Source organism: Ascaphus truei, chromosome 5, assembly GCF_040206685.1.
Source record: "Ascaphus truei isolate aAscTru1 chromosome 5, aAscTru1.hap1, whole genome shotgun sequence".
NCBI lineage: Eukaryota > Metazoa > Chordata > Amphibia > Anura > Ascaphidae > Ascaphus > Ascaphus truei.
The window spans coordinates 240,046,588-240,061,501 of record NC_134487.1 but is presented as its reverse complement, the minus strand read 5'-3'; the positions used below and the strand labels follow the sequence as shown (position 1 = coordinate 240,061,501).

At 45.9% G+C, this 14,914-nt stretch overlaps 1 protein-coding gene across 3 annotated transcripts in view; it reads right to left on the bottom strand.

Moving 5' to 3' along the window:
- Positions 1-14,914, bottom strand: part of LOC142495828 (uncharacterized) — a 439,489-nt gene that overhangs the window by 158,828 nt on the left and 265,747 nt on the right. For all 3 annotated transcript variants that reach the window (XM_075601852.1, XM_075601853.1, XM_075601851.1), the window contains one exon: positions 4,779-4,860. In XM_075601852.1, coding sequence (XP_075457967.1) covers positions 4,779-4,860 — 82 coding nt within the window. The remainder of the gene's footprint in view (positions 1-4,778; positions 4,861-14,914) is intronic.

Here is a 14,914-nt window from a genome sequence, read left to right as displayed (position 1 = left end):
TCTGCTGGAGAAATTTTTTTCGAGAAAAAGGCACATGGGTGGAGTCTGCCTTGAGGTTTCCTTCTCTGGGAGAGAATAGCACCAGCCCCGACATCTGACGCGTCACCCTCCAAGGTGAACGGTAGCTTGGGGTCTGGATGTATGACGATAGGTGCAGAAATGAAGGAGGTTTTAAAGAGATCAAAAGCTTGGATAGCTGCCGACGACCATGAATCAGGATCCGCACCTTTCTTAGTTAAAGCTGTGATGGGAGCTGTGATGGGAGCTACCACAGAGGAGACATTTTGAATGAACCTGCAGTAGTAGTTCGCAAACCCCCGGAAACGTTGCACGGCATTGAGGGTAGTGGAACAAGGCCAATCCAGAACCGCCTTTACTTTTGCAGGATCCATGGTGAGACCTGTGTTGGAAATGATGTATCCTAGGAACACTGTGGGGGATTGATGAACTGGCATTTTTCCATCTTGGCAAACAAATGGTTTTCACGTAGGCGTAGAAGTACATGTTTGACATGGCTGACATGCTCCTGTGAGGACTTAGAAAGGGTCATTATATCATCCAGATAGATGACGATGAATTGATTGAGTAGATCTCTGAAGATTTAATTAATTAAGTCCTGGAAGACCGCAGAACATTACAGAGACCGAAGGGCATGACGAGATATTCATAGTGGCCGTCACAGGTATTGAAAGCCGTTTTCCATTCGTCACCTTGACAGATCCAAATTGTATGATGGTGATCTTGTTAAGACCATCTGTAATCAATACATGGATGTAGTGACCCGTCCTTTTTCTTCACAAAGAAGAAGCCTGCGCCGGCTGGAGAAGATTTTCGAATAAAACCCCTTTGTAAATTTTCATGGACGATGCGGTGGTAAGACCTCAGATACGGCTTTATCAAAAACTTCCCAAAATTTGGCATAGACATTGCACAATTTTACCTTCTCTTCTTTGGGAGCAGTAACCACACCAATACTTTTGATGGTCACAGAGCAGTTCTTGGAACAAAAGGGGCTCCACAGGACCGGTTCCTTGTCAGACCAATCAATGCAGGGATTGTAAAGTTGCAGCCATGGGAGGCCAAGAATCACGTTCACCGAAGGGGTGTGAATGGCATCCAGCTGGATTTCTTCCGTGTGGTCCTCACCTGTACGAAGATGAAAGAGAACGGTCTGTAAAGAGATATATGTTGGTTGCAGAGGTCGACCATATATGGCTTCTAACCCTTCTGGGCATTTCTTGCGAACAAGGGGGATGTTATTCCTCTCGGGGAAGCCTTGATCTACAAAACTGCCTCCCGACCCGGAAACCAGAAAAGCCATCGCAGAAGTGTGGAAGGCCTCGCCGGTAAGCGTAACAGGAAGCATGATCCTGGTAGGATGCTGTTTAGCTGTGATAGGGGATGTAGAAAGTGTTCCCAATGTGATTCCGCTGAACCTCACTGGAAGTTGGCGTTTCCCAACTTGTGGGGGCAAAAGAGTACATGATGTCCAGGATTGCCACAGTAGAGACAGAGACTGGCGTTGCGTCGATGCTGTTTCTTGCTGGAAGACAACTTAACCCCAAGTTGCATAGGCTCTGGGATATCTGGCGGAAGAGGTTCAGCTGTACCGGCATGGGAAGAAGGAACCCTCGGAGTGAGCTGCCGATGACGGGATCTTTCAGTTCTCCTCTCTTGCGGACATTGATCAACACGAATACATATGGCGATGAGTTCCTTGAGATCAGTGGGACATTCATGTGCAGCGAGCTCATCCTTTCAAATCTCTGTAAAACCTTGCCAGAAGGCGGCTGCTAACGCCTCGTTAATCCATACGGTCTCGGCGGCAATAGTGCGGAACTCCAAAGCGTATCTGGCCACGGATCAACAAAGAGAAGAAGCAGCAGTTACCTTGCAGCCATTCGTATCAAAGACTCTACAGAATTCCCTGGTAAATTGTCCGATATCATGGGTGAGATACGATCTTCATTCCCAGATAGGAGAAGCCCAGGCCAGGGCATAATAGGTGAATAGCGATATAATGTATGCCACCTTGGATCTTTGAGCAAAAAATGGTGTGCAATTAAAGGCGCTAAACACCCTATAAGTGCTGACTCAATCAAATTAATAGTGACTTATTGTGATAATAAACAATACAATAATAAAGTGCACGAATCATCAACTTGCAAGAGCAAATAAACAAATGAAATGTGTTAACCCCCTGCTTCTACCCTCTGGTGGGGTTGTCTTCACTCTTCCCCAAATTGTAGAACACACAAGAAAAAACACTCTACACTGGCGACACACTTTATTGCAGTGTGGCCAGTTCCGCAAGCCGGGAGATTTCCCGGCTTGCAAGTGGCAGCCCCTCGGCGTGCCGCGCGTCTCCGATGCGCGGTCACGCGTCATCGGGTGCCTGCGCCCCCTGCACGCGCGTCCAGGGCTCCCCGAGGGAGCCCTGGTGTCCCGCGATGTGGGGGACGGCGGCAGGGGGTTCCGGGGGACCCGGCGGACCCGGCAGCGGTAGGGAGAGCGCCCCGATCGGAGGGCGCTCTTCCGCTGCTTTGGCGCGCGCCCGGCACCCTCCGGCGCGCGCCAGGATACTGCTGCGGCCGAGAACGGGCAAATGCTCGAATAAACTCGGCCGCAGCAGTAAGTGTAGATGTACAACAAGTGTTGGAAAAGTTCCCTAGTGAGTCTTGGCTCCTATGCCTATCCTACTCACAGGAAAAAAGAGGTTCTCAGGCAGTGTAGATCAATACGGGTTGTGGAAAGGATGGGTGTAAACAGGCTCCGTCACTTAGGGGATGTGTCCTCAGCGAGAGAAAGAGAGTATAAACATAGCACAGATCAGATGGTAAAAGACAATATTTATAAACCTTAAAAATGCACACTTATAGTGTAGCCAATAAAAAACAGCATTGTTGCTATACAAGCTAGTTGTGACAACCGGGAGGATAGTTCACGCGGCCTCTCATCACACCACCTCCGTCGGAAGCTCCAACTGGATCGCACGATCACACGACCGCCTGCTGGAGACGCCGCTTCCTCAGGAGTCTCCTGAGGAAGCAGAATCACCGATAGGCGAAACGCGTAGAGTGGTACAGCCCAGACCGTGACGACACTGTGGAGGAAGGCGTCCCAACAACCTGCATCCATTGTGATAGCCGAGTCGGAAGTGACGTCTCCATTCTGCGACCGGATACGGAGCGGCGTCTCCAGCAGGCATGTGATAAACACATATGTATTCACTTGGCTGAAGGTTAATATTTGATTTATTGTTTTATACAGTATATCACATTACAATCAGTAGCGCAGATTTATTCACTATTTTTGTCAGGAGCAAGGATCTGAAAGCACGACAAGACTGTGGAGACAAGACAGGAGTGAAGACTTCGCTCATAGGAAGGTTTAGTCTCAGCCGATGAACCAGTGAAACGGCTAAGCTTATAAGACAAAGAGGGACTAATGAGAACAAAGCAAGAGGAGGCGCGTCAGGAACGCTTGCTGTGATTGGTGCACGAGACAGGTGTGGGAGGGCTTACAGGTGGAGGCTGGTGACACGGTACCTGCGCACGTAGATCGCGCGTCCCGCACGTACGTGACGTGTTGATGACGCCCACGCGCAGGCGCAACCCGGAGGCGGGACCGGAGGGCTTGGTATAAACTCTCGAAACGCGTAGCCCTGTGTTGGTGGAGCTGCAGTATTTTGATCACAGAAGGCCACCGTAGTTCTCGGGTGAAAGCTTATGTCACAGGCCCTGCAACCGGACGCGAGAGCAGGGAGATCCATGTAGGAGCTGACACAGAGGATACAGTGGCTGGAAGTGCTGTACTTATATGTAAGTTTTGTACACTTACCTTTTTGTTTAATAAAGTATTGCTTCTTATATGAGCATATGTGGATGTCACCCTTATTCTTGAGCAACAAAAGAGGGATTGACTTGTGACAGCTGCCCTCAGACATCACTTTAACCCCACAAGCTGACCATAGAGGTGACAGGGATCGTTTAGAGGAAAGAGCTGAAAGACATTGTGATAGGATTTGCTCACACTTGCCCGTGTGAGAAGAGCTGTTATCAGCTTTATTTTATTTATTCCACATCACCCTGCTATACCCCGTGTGCATGGTTATATGACTGATTAGTTTACAAGTTATACTCATTTATGTATCCCTACTGACTACTGAGGATCAAGGAAGGATCCTTCTTTCAAGGTTGAGCTGCAGTTTGGAGGTAACATATAAGGGCTAGTATTTGACTGTCTTAGTCCATTGTTTATTATTTTACCATTGTATACATGCATAGGTATTTTTAGGAGAGAGCCGTAGTTTTCCACTCAAATTTTGTCTTGGTATAAATGTCCGCGCGTGATGCGTGATGCACGCCCGTAGTCCGACGGCTGATAGATGGCCTAGGTGACGCGCCGCAGGAGGCAGGGGAAGCGGAACACCCGATTGCAGGCTGAGGTAAGGAGGGGGCGCGCTGATGGTAGCGGGACACACAGATCCTTACATCCACACTCTTACTACCTCCTCTCTTTCCTCCCCCTCCCCGCTATCCCTTCTCTCTCCTTGCCTCTCTCACTCTTCCTCCTCTTACCACCATTCCCCCTCTTACCTTCCCCCCTCTCACACCCTCCGCCGGCCCAATGCAGTTTCTCTGGTCCTGCTCTGAGGGCTGGACAAGAGTCTGGTGGGCCACATGCGACCCGCATGTTTGACACCCCTGCTATAGAGCATCCATCCACTCAGCACATTTGACAAACAACTAATAGAAGTGGCCTTGTTGGTTACTGACCAGATTTTGTTAAGATGTTCATGCTGATATCCCACAGCGCCTTAAAGGAGTCCAACGATATGTCCGAATTTGATGACAGTAGCTTTGAAAAGAAATAAGAAAAAAAAACATATGGTGAGGTGTGTGTTTAATAGCCACAGATAAAATAAGAGATTTGTCCAGAATTTGATGGCTATGAATGGAATGTACCAGTTATACATGACATTATTTCTATGCAACTGTTTTTCATCTCCCATTATACACAGTGACTAAAGTGCCAATAAGAAAGCAGTTGCACAAAAAAAAACCTTTAAATAAAGGAGTAAAGCTGTTTCAGCACCACTTGTAAAATGTACCGGTACATTTGTGGTGCAGGGATCATGTATCAGTGTTTCATTGGCGTAAAACTGGTACAATTCTGGCACAAATATACTGTGCCAAATTCATCTTGGAATAAAAAACCCTATTGCTGATAATGCAATTTTTAGGTGGATACAGATGAAACACTCTTTTTTTTGCCCCAGAAGTGTATAAATTTACACCAACTAAGGGCCTTATGTAGTAAAGTACAATAGAAATTATCGGCAGGTTTTCGAATTCGCCATTTTTTTGCCATGTTGCTCTCGTGGTATGCAGAAAGGCCTGAATACCAGTGAGAGCAACATTTCCAAATATGACGAGTTGCCGGCGCCGAGATGACCTGCCCTCCGATAAGGGCTCACCCGGTGAGTTGTATCTACTGCAGAGAGATCCGCCACTCTGCGAAAATCTTGCCGTAAATAAAAATATTTTAACATTTACATTTTATTATGTGTATTGTAGCAGGGGGTCTCCTGAGCTGAACCGCATTGGTTTGAGGTCCGGGAACCCCCTACTTCCCCAGATACAGGCCCAGTTATGGGGTGCAGGTATCTCCTATGCATGGTAATGTCCCGAACACATGATGCGGGACATTTACATGGCGGAGATACCGGCAGCCCATAACGGGGACTGTATCTCGGGAAGTAGGGGGTCCCCGGACCTCAAACCAATGCGGTTATGCTCCGGAGACACCCTGCTCATCTACCCTAGTCATAAAATTTAAATTTAATAAGAACCAATACACAACCTACCCCGTGCCCTCCCATAAAACCATGATTTATTTTATTACACACACGATTAATACCCCAGGCCGGCAGGGGTCCCCGATGGTCCCGACGGGTGTCCGCAGGTCCCACAGTGCACCCCGGGGGGTACCCATAGGTGTCTGGGTGCCTCCGGATGGTCCCCACTAGGCTCAGTGTGTCTCCAGGTGGTACCCGTGGGTGTCCGTGGGCCCCAATGGGGTCCATCGGTGGTCCTGCGGGTGTCTGGGGGTCCCCAGGTCGTCCCCACAGGTGTCTGGGGGCCCTGGGGTGGTTCTCACGGGGGTCTGGGGGCCCTAGGATTATTCCCACGAGGGTCTGGGGGGCCCTCGGGTGGTCCCTGCGGGACCCCCGTTCTTCCCAGCAGGTGTCTCCCGTGGGTCCTCATGTGGTACCCGTGGACCTCAGGGGGTCCTCGGGTGGAAACTGTGGGTGTCCGGGGGTCCTCGGGTGGTCCCCGTGAGTCCCCGCTGCCCTGCGGTACCAATCCTGTATGTTAAAAAATAAAACATGCCCTGCATGTAAATCAATACCCTCCTCCCCACCCCCCAAACACATACAGTACAGTAATGGGCAAAATAACTATTATCCAGATATGGATAAAAGATTACAGGCATACCCCGGTTTAAGGACACTCACTTTAAGTACACTCGCGAGTAAGTACATATCTCTCAATAGGCAAACGACAGCTCACGCATGCGCCTGTCAGCATGTCCTGAACAGCAATACCGGCTCCCTGCCTGTACCGAAGCTGTGCGCAATCGGGGAGACTATAGAGCCTGTTACACATGTGTTATTTACATCAGTTATGCACGTATATGATGATTGCAGTACAGTGTATGCATCGATAAGTGGGAAAAAGGTAGTGCTTCACTTTAAGTACATTTTCACTTTACATACATGCTCCGGTCCCATTGCGTATGTTAATGCGGGGTATGCCTGTATTTGCCCATTATTAAATAACATTAGCCACCATAAATAAAGTAAATAAAAACAGTTCTACTTACCCCTGGCAATATGAAGGGCGCCCTCGTCAGCTTACTGCGGAGCCATGTCCTCCGATGTCAGAAAGAATACATAATAAATATATTGTAATCTCCCCTAGCCCCTTAATCACCTTAGCGGTTAATAACCGTGCAAGTAATTAAGGGGTTAACACACCTTCTGCCACTACCCACCTTGGAGGCTTAACCACCCTCCCCAGGCAACCACCCCCACCTTTCACCCATTCGTTGGTACAGTGGGTACATCATGCCCATATAATATAATATGGGCATGATTGACCAATATACCAAGAAATGGTGAAGGATTCAAAAAACAGGTCCAAATAAAACACATTACATAGCCAAATAAAAAAACATTACATACTGTAGCCAAATCAAATACAGCACATAGCAAAATAAAACAGCATATAGCAAAATAAAACACACCACATAGCCAATTACTGTAAATAGCTAAAAAAAATGTCAATAAAACAATTGAATGGCACAGTGGGTACATGATGCCCATATAATCTGTGCATCATTTCACACAATGCCAGTCAATGGTCAAAATAAAATAAACAATCACAAACAATCTCCTATGCCATCCAAACAATAAAAAAATTAAACAATCATAAATTTAAAACAAATCAAGAAGTAAACAGAACTAAATTAGCACCAACCAATTAATCAAATCCAAAATAAATGCCTCAATTCACAATTAAAACACCAAAACAAAACCATTATGAAATAAATGAAAGCTCAAAGTAACCACCAGACAAAATCTAAGTACCAAAAAGAATCCACTATTAAAAAGCAAGACCCCCCTGAAATAAACTATTTAAAACACCACTAAAAATTACATCTTACAAAATAAAAATAGAAAATTACACTGGCAAAACATTTCTAAACAAACAAGAAAATTACATTTAAAATACATAAAAACAAAGTATTGGCAAAAACAACCATTGATTGTCCAATGTATGTATGCATGTATATCCATAGAGACGTACATAAATACAGTGGCAATGAATGGGCATCCCCCCAAAAATTCAATAACAATAAAAATAAAAAACCTGTAAAAGAAAAATAGCATACATTATATATTTTTACTTACCTTTAGATATCTTCACCCTCCGAATCCCGGGGACACCGCATGTTCTGGAACCAATCTACGAACAGGAACTAGGTAAAAAAAATCCAGTCTTTTTCTTGTTTCTTTTTTTTCTTCTGTAATTTGTAATCCAATTTCGTCACTTTATTGGGTCTTCTGGGGTTTTCATCTGTATCTTCTTCTCCATCTGTATCTTCAGCAGGCACGGCCTTGTCCTCCTATTGGAGGAGGAGGTCCTCCCTCCGTAAAATGGTCTACTACAGCCAATCAGATATACAGTTAGGTGATATACAGTTAGGTCCGGAAATAATTGGACACTGACACAATTTACATAATCTTGGCTCTGTACTCCACCACAATGGATTTGAAATGAAACAACCGAGATGTAATAGAAGTGCAGACTTTGAGCTTTAATTCAAGGGGTTGAACAAAAATATTGTATAAAACGTATAGGAATTGCAACCATTTTCATACACAGTCCCCTTATTTCAGAGGCTCACATGTAATTGGACAAATTAACACAATCATAAATAAAATGTTCATTTTTAATACTGTCAAGAATCCTTTACTGCTTGAAGTCTGGAACGCATGGACATCACCAAACGCTGGGTTTCCTCCTTTGTGATGCTTTGCCAGGCCTTTACTGCAGCTGTCTTCAGTTGTTGTTTGTGTGTGGGTCTTTCTGCCTTAAGTTTTGTCTTCAGCAAGTGAAATGCATGCTCGATCGGGTTGAGATCAGGTGATTGACTCAGCCATTGCAGAATATACCACTTCTTTGCCTTAAAAAACTCCTGGATTGCTTTCACAGTATGTTTTGGGTCATTGTAAAGTGAAGCGCCGTCCAATCAACTTCGCTGAATTTGGCTGAATCTGAGCAGACAATATATCCCTATACACTTCAGAATTCATCCGGCTGCTTCTGTCTTCTGTCACATCATCAAAAAACACTAGTGACCCAGTGCCATTGTAAGCCATGCATACCCATGCCATCACACTGCCTCCACCGTGTTTTACAGATGATTTGGTATGCTTCGGATCATGAGCCTTTCCAAGCCTTCTCCATACTTTTTTCTTCCCATCATTCTGGTACAGGTTGATCTTAGTTTCATCTGTCTAAAGAATGCTGTTCCAGAACTGGGCTGTTTTTTTTTAGATATTGTTTGGCAAAGTCTAATCTGGCCTTTCTATTCTTGAGGCTTATGAATGGTTTGCACCTTGTGGTGAACCCTCTGTATTTGCTCTCGTGAAGTCTTCTCTTTATGGTAGACTTGGATAATGATATGCCTACATCCTGGAGAGTGTTCCTCACTTGGCTTGATGTTGTGAAGGGGGTTTCTTTAACATGGAAAGAATCCTACGATCATCCACCACTGTTATCTTCCGTGGACGTCCAGGCCTTTTTGTGTTGCAGAGCTCACCAGTGCGTTGTTTTTTTCTCAGAATGTACCAAACTGTTGATTGGTCACTCCTAATGTTCCTGCTATCTCTCTGATGAGTTTTTTTTTTTTTTACTTGCATTGAGAGCTCCTTTGACCGCATGTTGTGGGTTCACAGTAAGAACTTCCAAATGCGAATGTCACACCTGGAATCAACTCCAGACATTTTACCTGCTTAATTGATGATGAAATAACGAAGGAATAGCCCACACCTGTCCATGAAACAGCTTTTGAGTCAATTGTCCAATTACTTTTGGTCCCTTAAAAAAGAGGGGGCTACATATTAAAGAGATGTAATTCCTAAACCCTTCCTACAATTTGGATGTGAATACCCTCAAATTAAAGCTGATAGACTGCACTTTAAGCCTATATTCATTATTTAACTGTAACTTTAATTTATTTTGGTACACAGCCAAAATAACAAAACTTGTATCAGTGCCCAATTATTGCCGGACCAACTGTAGTTCCCACGATCTGATTGGCTCAAGTACCATGTGATGCCGGCCATCTTGCCTTTGATGATGTCATGTTAAAGGGAAAGGATGCACAGCCATTCTGATTGGCTGGCTTAATTTCCTTTACATGATGTAAAAAAAAAAAGGCTATTAAGGTATTAACCGCTAAGGTAATGAAGGGGTTAAGTCCAGCTGCTACCCCCCTCCCCCGCAAGGCCTAAACACCCACCAAGGACTAAATACTACCTTCACCCACCCCCGCTACCCACAATAAGCCTGGCACTGGTGGTTAACCCGTTCATTGCCTTAGCGTTTAGCCGCTAAGGTAATGAAGTGGGCTGTAAATGCATTTTTCCTGCATCTGATTCATGCCAGGGGTTTCCGGTGCTGATATTAATGGGTATCAGCCCTGGAGGACCACCACGCATCAATCCGATGCAGAAAACATGCATTTTATTTTGTAAGTGCCGTCTCGCCGCTCATTGCCAGCTTCTCCCCACCTTCTTGCCAACTTTTTGTGGCGGGACAATTGGGAGAAGAAATCGCAATTCTAAAGTGGCGATCAGCCGCGATAAGCTGATCGGGGCTTATAGATTTGAGCTAGTTTGAAAAACTGGTGAGCAGTGCCGGAAAGTGACTTATAGCCGGGCGTCTGCCGTTCCCTCCCCCTATCCCCCCCCCCCCCTCCGGGAAAAAAAATTGGCGATTTTTGCTCTTATCGCCAGCTTCTCGGGGCTTACTGAATCGCAGTAGGCTTTTTTGGCGAGATGCTGGCGATAAGTGGCTTATCGCTGCTTACTGCATGAGGCTTTAAATGTTAATATGTGATCCATCATGGTGTTTTAAAAAATAAGCTATTTATTTATATTAAAAACTAGAATACATTTTAAAAAGAGGTGATACTCTGTGCCCCTTTCACTATCACAACTAGATCACTGATTGTACTTCGCTATTGAACATGCTGGAGGAGTGTAAGCAGCATTATTAGTAATAACAGCAGTTTTAATGCAATAATTCACAACTACTTGGGGACTAATATCACATGTTGAATTATTCATTTAATTAGAGCTGGGCTTTGTTCTCATGAAATTATTCTCTCTCCTTTCTCTCCTTGAAGCCTCTCTGTGTTGACAGCTGTATGCTGAATCCTGACGGCAGACACTTCATGAAACAATCCCACTTTCGCTCAACTACCTTCTGCCCCAAAAGATATTTATAGAAGCGGCACCATTTTAATTAATTTCGGTATTTACTCGCAGCCAATATGAAGATGTAGTTGCTATGGTGTTAGAACGTAGCTCTATACAAAGAAAACTTTTACTCAATGGCATTAAACCAGCCAGTTTCTGCATAACTTGGCGAGAAATAGGGTGAGATACAGTATTAAAGCCTGTCACACCCTACTAATCTGAATCCTTTGATGATAGCTGAGCCGTGCTTAAACTATTATTTTAAAACTTGAGGCTTTTTACTAATTCCGTTTAAAAAAAATTCTCTTGCTCGCCAAATTATCAGTAATCCAATTCTCCAATCAGCAGCACAAGAAAATGCTTACAGAGAAGCACATTTTTCCTCTCACAAACATACACACAAAAATATAATTTTAGCAAGAAACGGTTCACCTTAACTTTTCATGGTTTAAACTACTGTACCAACAGGTGAAAGTCTGATTTTACGCACTGTGAATCTTTGTGCTTGCGACTGCGTCAGATGTAACAGTCATGGTAATCGAGCTTTCATCACTCAATGCAGATTGCTTGTCTGGGAGATGTATGCCTCATCAGATCAGATGGAATTTTTTCAAAATAGTAGTAAAAGAAAAAACGCACACTGACGCTCAATTAGATCCATTGAATTAACAGTATGATGTACCAGATACGTCATGTGCACCTGCTTGGTGGTAGAAGATGAGTACAGTAAGTGAATTAGGATTTTAGTTGCATTATGAGTGACAAAAAGGAGTATCCTGGTGATATTTCGGACGTGGAGACAGCAGGACTCCTACTAAAGTAGAAGGCAGAGTCAAAGATGACACCCAGATAGTAGACTTGGGGGTGTTGATGAGATTATGGTATTATTAACAGTGAGGGAGAGTTTCGAGGTGTAGGGATGGCAGTGGAAGGAGGAAGAGTATAAGTTCTGTGTTGGACATGTTAAGCTTCAGGTAACGTTTGACATCCAGGAGGAGATTGCAGAGAGACAGATGGTGACACGAGACAGGAGATAGTGCAGAGGATGAGAAGTAAATTTAGGTGTAATCAGCAGAGATAATACTGAAAGCCAAAATATTACATTAGTTCATGGAGGGAAGAGGGGTAGAGTGAGAATAGAAGAGGGTCAAGGACAGAGCCATGCGTATTTATGCAATATCACTCTGTAGCTACTTGTAAATTAGAAGGGTTTTACCCTATTGTCAATTTGACTCTACTAATATGCCTACCGTTTCCTCTCATAAGTAATAGGAACGAAGTGCATGTAATTAATTGGCTATATTTTCTATTTCTAACAAGATCTGTAATTACAAAAAACAGGATGTTGTATATTTTCTAGAATGCTAACATTAGTCTATGTTTCCCAAAATACATTTTTGGAGACACAGCCCCTTTGAAGTAGACATTAGCCCGCTATAAAACGTAATCGGCAGTATTTTTTCTGGACGAATAGGAGTTAATGTTAAATTCTGCTGCTGCTCAATGTGCTAATAATTCATTTTCACAAACTGCTTTGATAATGAACAGGCAAGTCTGTGTGACAATCCATTAAACTTGCGTGATGCATTAAGAAATTAAACCTGGCTGACATTTGATTTCCTGCCCATTTAAGGATTTTCTCAAAGATGAAAAAATTAATCTTTGTGCGTCTGGGTTTTGAGACAATGAAATAATGAAATGACACGAATGTTTAACATTAATCTTTATATGTGCAGTGAGTGATTTATTCTGAGAACTATTCCGATCCAACAGCTTTTATACCCGTGTCGGGTTTTCCTGCGGTTCGGGTTTTCCAAGTTGCCGCCCCTTTCTGCTCACATTGGCCATTTTGGGTACTGGCAGCCTGCAATATAAGGCTGCAGTTCCTAGTGGGAGTCGCCGAGCGAGGTTCTACATTTGCAGTTCCTGTTGTTTACGCTCTCACGCCTTGCCCTTTAGTCTGTTTGGATTCCCCTATTGCTGACTCCGGACCGTGACCCAGACCTCGCTACTTTCTGCCTGCCCTGACCTTTTGTCCGTTTGTTGGACTTTGCATCACTGCCACCAGCCCTGACCTCTGTTTGTTTAATTGTCTTTGCACCACTACCGCCAACCCTGACCTCTCTCTGCCTGCTTACAGACTACGGATACTCTAACAGGACTCTGTCCCTGGGCTCTGTTCGGTTAATTTGCATCTCTACCTCAGCTCTGCGGGTCCGCTTCCAGATTAGAGATGAGCACCGTCACATTTTGCGCAGCCAAACATGGACCCCGCTGAGGTAGCGTGAGCCGTATCTCTCCAAGGGGGAACAACTCGGAACTATTCGAGACACGCCTCGCCCAGCAAAACCAACAGGTTTTTCTCAACTCAACTCAACTAATTTCTAGCCAACTTCAGGACATTATAATCCGGCTGGATACACTACAGGTGGGTTCTACCCCTGCATTGCCATTGCTGGCAGCGTCTGTGTAAGGATCCGCGCTGCGGGTATACCCGCGTCCAGCGCATCCTTACCTTTTTCACAGGCTGTTCAGGCTCCCCGGCGGCATTCCCCGCTCCTGGCTGCTGTCCCCGCACCTCCAGCCCACGCGCGTCAGCACTACGGGCGCGTGCGCACCCAAGCCGCCATTAGTTGGCGCCGGGCACCTGTCTCCGCTGACGCGGCGCACGCTCCTTGTGTCTCCGTCCCGGTCCCGTCAGCTCCGCCTCCCCGGTTCTTCTTCCTTACCTGACCCTTCCCCTGTCCGTCCCTCTGCTCCTCCTCTTCTTCTGTCTGCTCCTGGACCCTCCGGTGCGCCTCTCCCATTCTCCGCCTCCTCGGACGTGACGCACATGCCCTGCACGCCCCATCCCCATCAGCTTTGCCTCTCAGGTCCTCCTTCCCTTTCTGTGCCTTCCCTTGTCCGTCGCTCTGCTCCTCCCCTTACTCTGACCACTCCCTTAGCCTCTAGCAATTCTCCTCTATCTGGATCTTACGTAGGTCACTCCTCTGTTCCTCCCCTCACTCCCATTGGTCCCAAACTTTCACACTCTGCTCTCCTATTAGGTCCTTCTTCGGGCCGCTCCTCCGTCACTCCCCTTTCTCTGATTGGTCCCAGCCCCCCATATAATCCCCCTTCACCATTTCCTCTTTGCTCTGCATAGCTTCTGTACCTTGGTGCTGTCTGCTGTTGCCTGGCCTCTCTTGTCTTTTCAGTGCTTGCTCCTGTCCTTGGAAATTCTGCTGATCTCCCTGGGTTTGACCTTTTGCTTTGGACTCTACTACGCTGCTCTCTGGAACCCTTTGGACCTCGCTTTGGACTTTCTACGATGCAGACTTCTACAACCCTTGGACACGGCACACGGACAATCTACTACGCTGCTCTCTCCACTCCACGACCCAGGCTTACGGACAATCGATTACGCTGCCCTCTCCAACCCACGACCCTTGGCATACGAACTTAACCCTTCTACGCCGGAGCTGTCAAGTACGGTATCATTTACATTCTAGTTACCCGGACCACCTACGTTACTTCCACACTCCGGCCGTGCCCCCATTTGCTGCTAGGTGTGTGGTTTTACCCTTTCCACCTCAGTCCCGAGGTCTCGTCTGGCTTGTGGGCAGGCCGAGCGTTACAGTCTGGGGCCAGCTCCGTCATCCCCTACGCTCAGGGAACCACGGATCCCAATGGCTCTACATTAAGGAGAGGACCCTATGACTTGTAGAGGATTTTTGAACCAATGTTTGATTCAGTTCGAACTCCAGCCTTCCATATTCTGCACCCATCGATCCCGGGTAGCCTGTCATTTCCCTACTGACAGACAAGGCTTTGGCCTGGGCCTCCCCTCTCTGGGAAAAGGAATCCCCACTGGTTAAC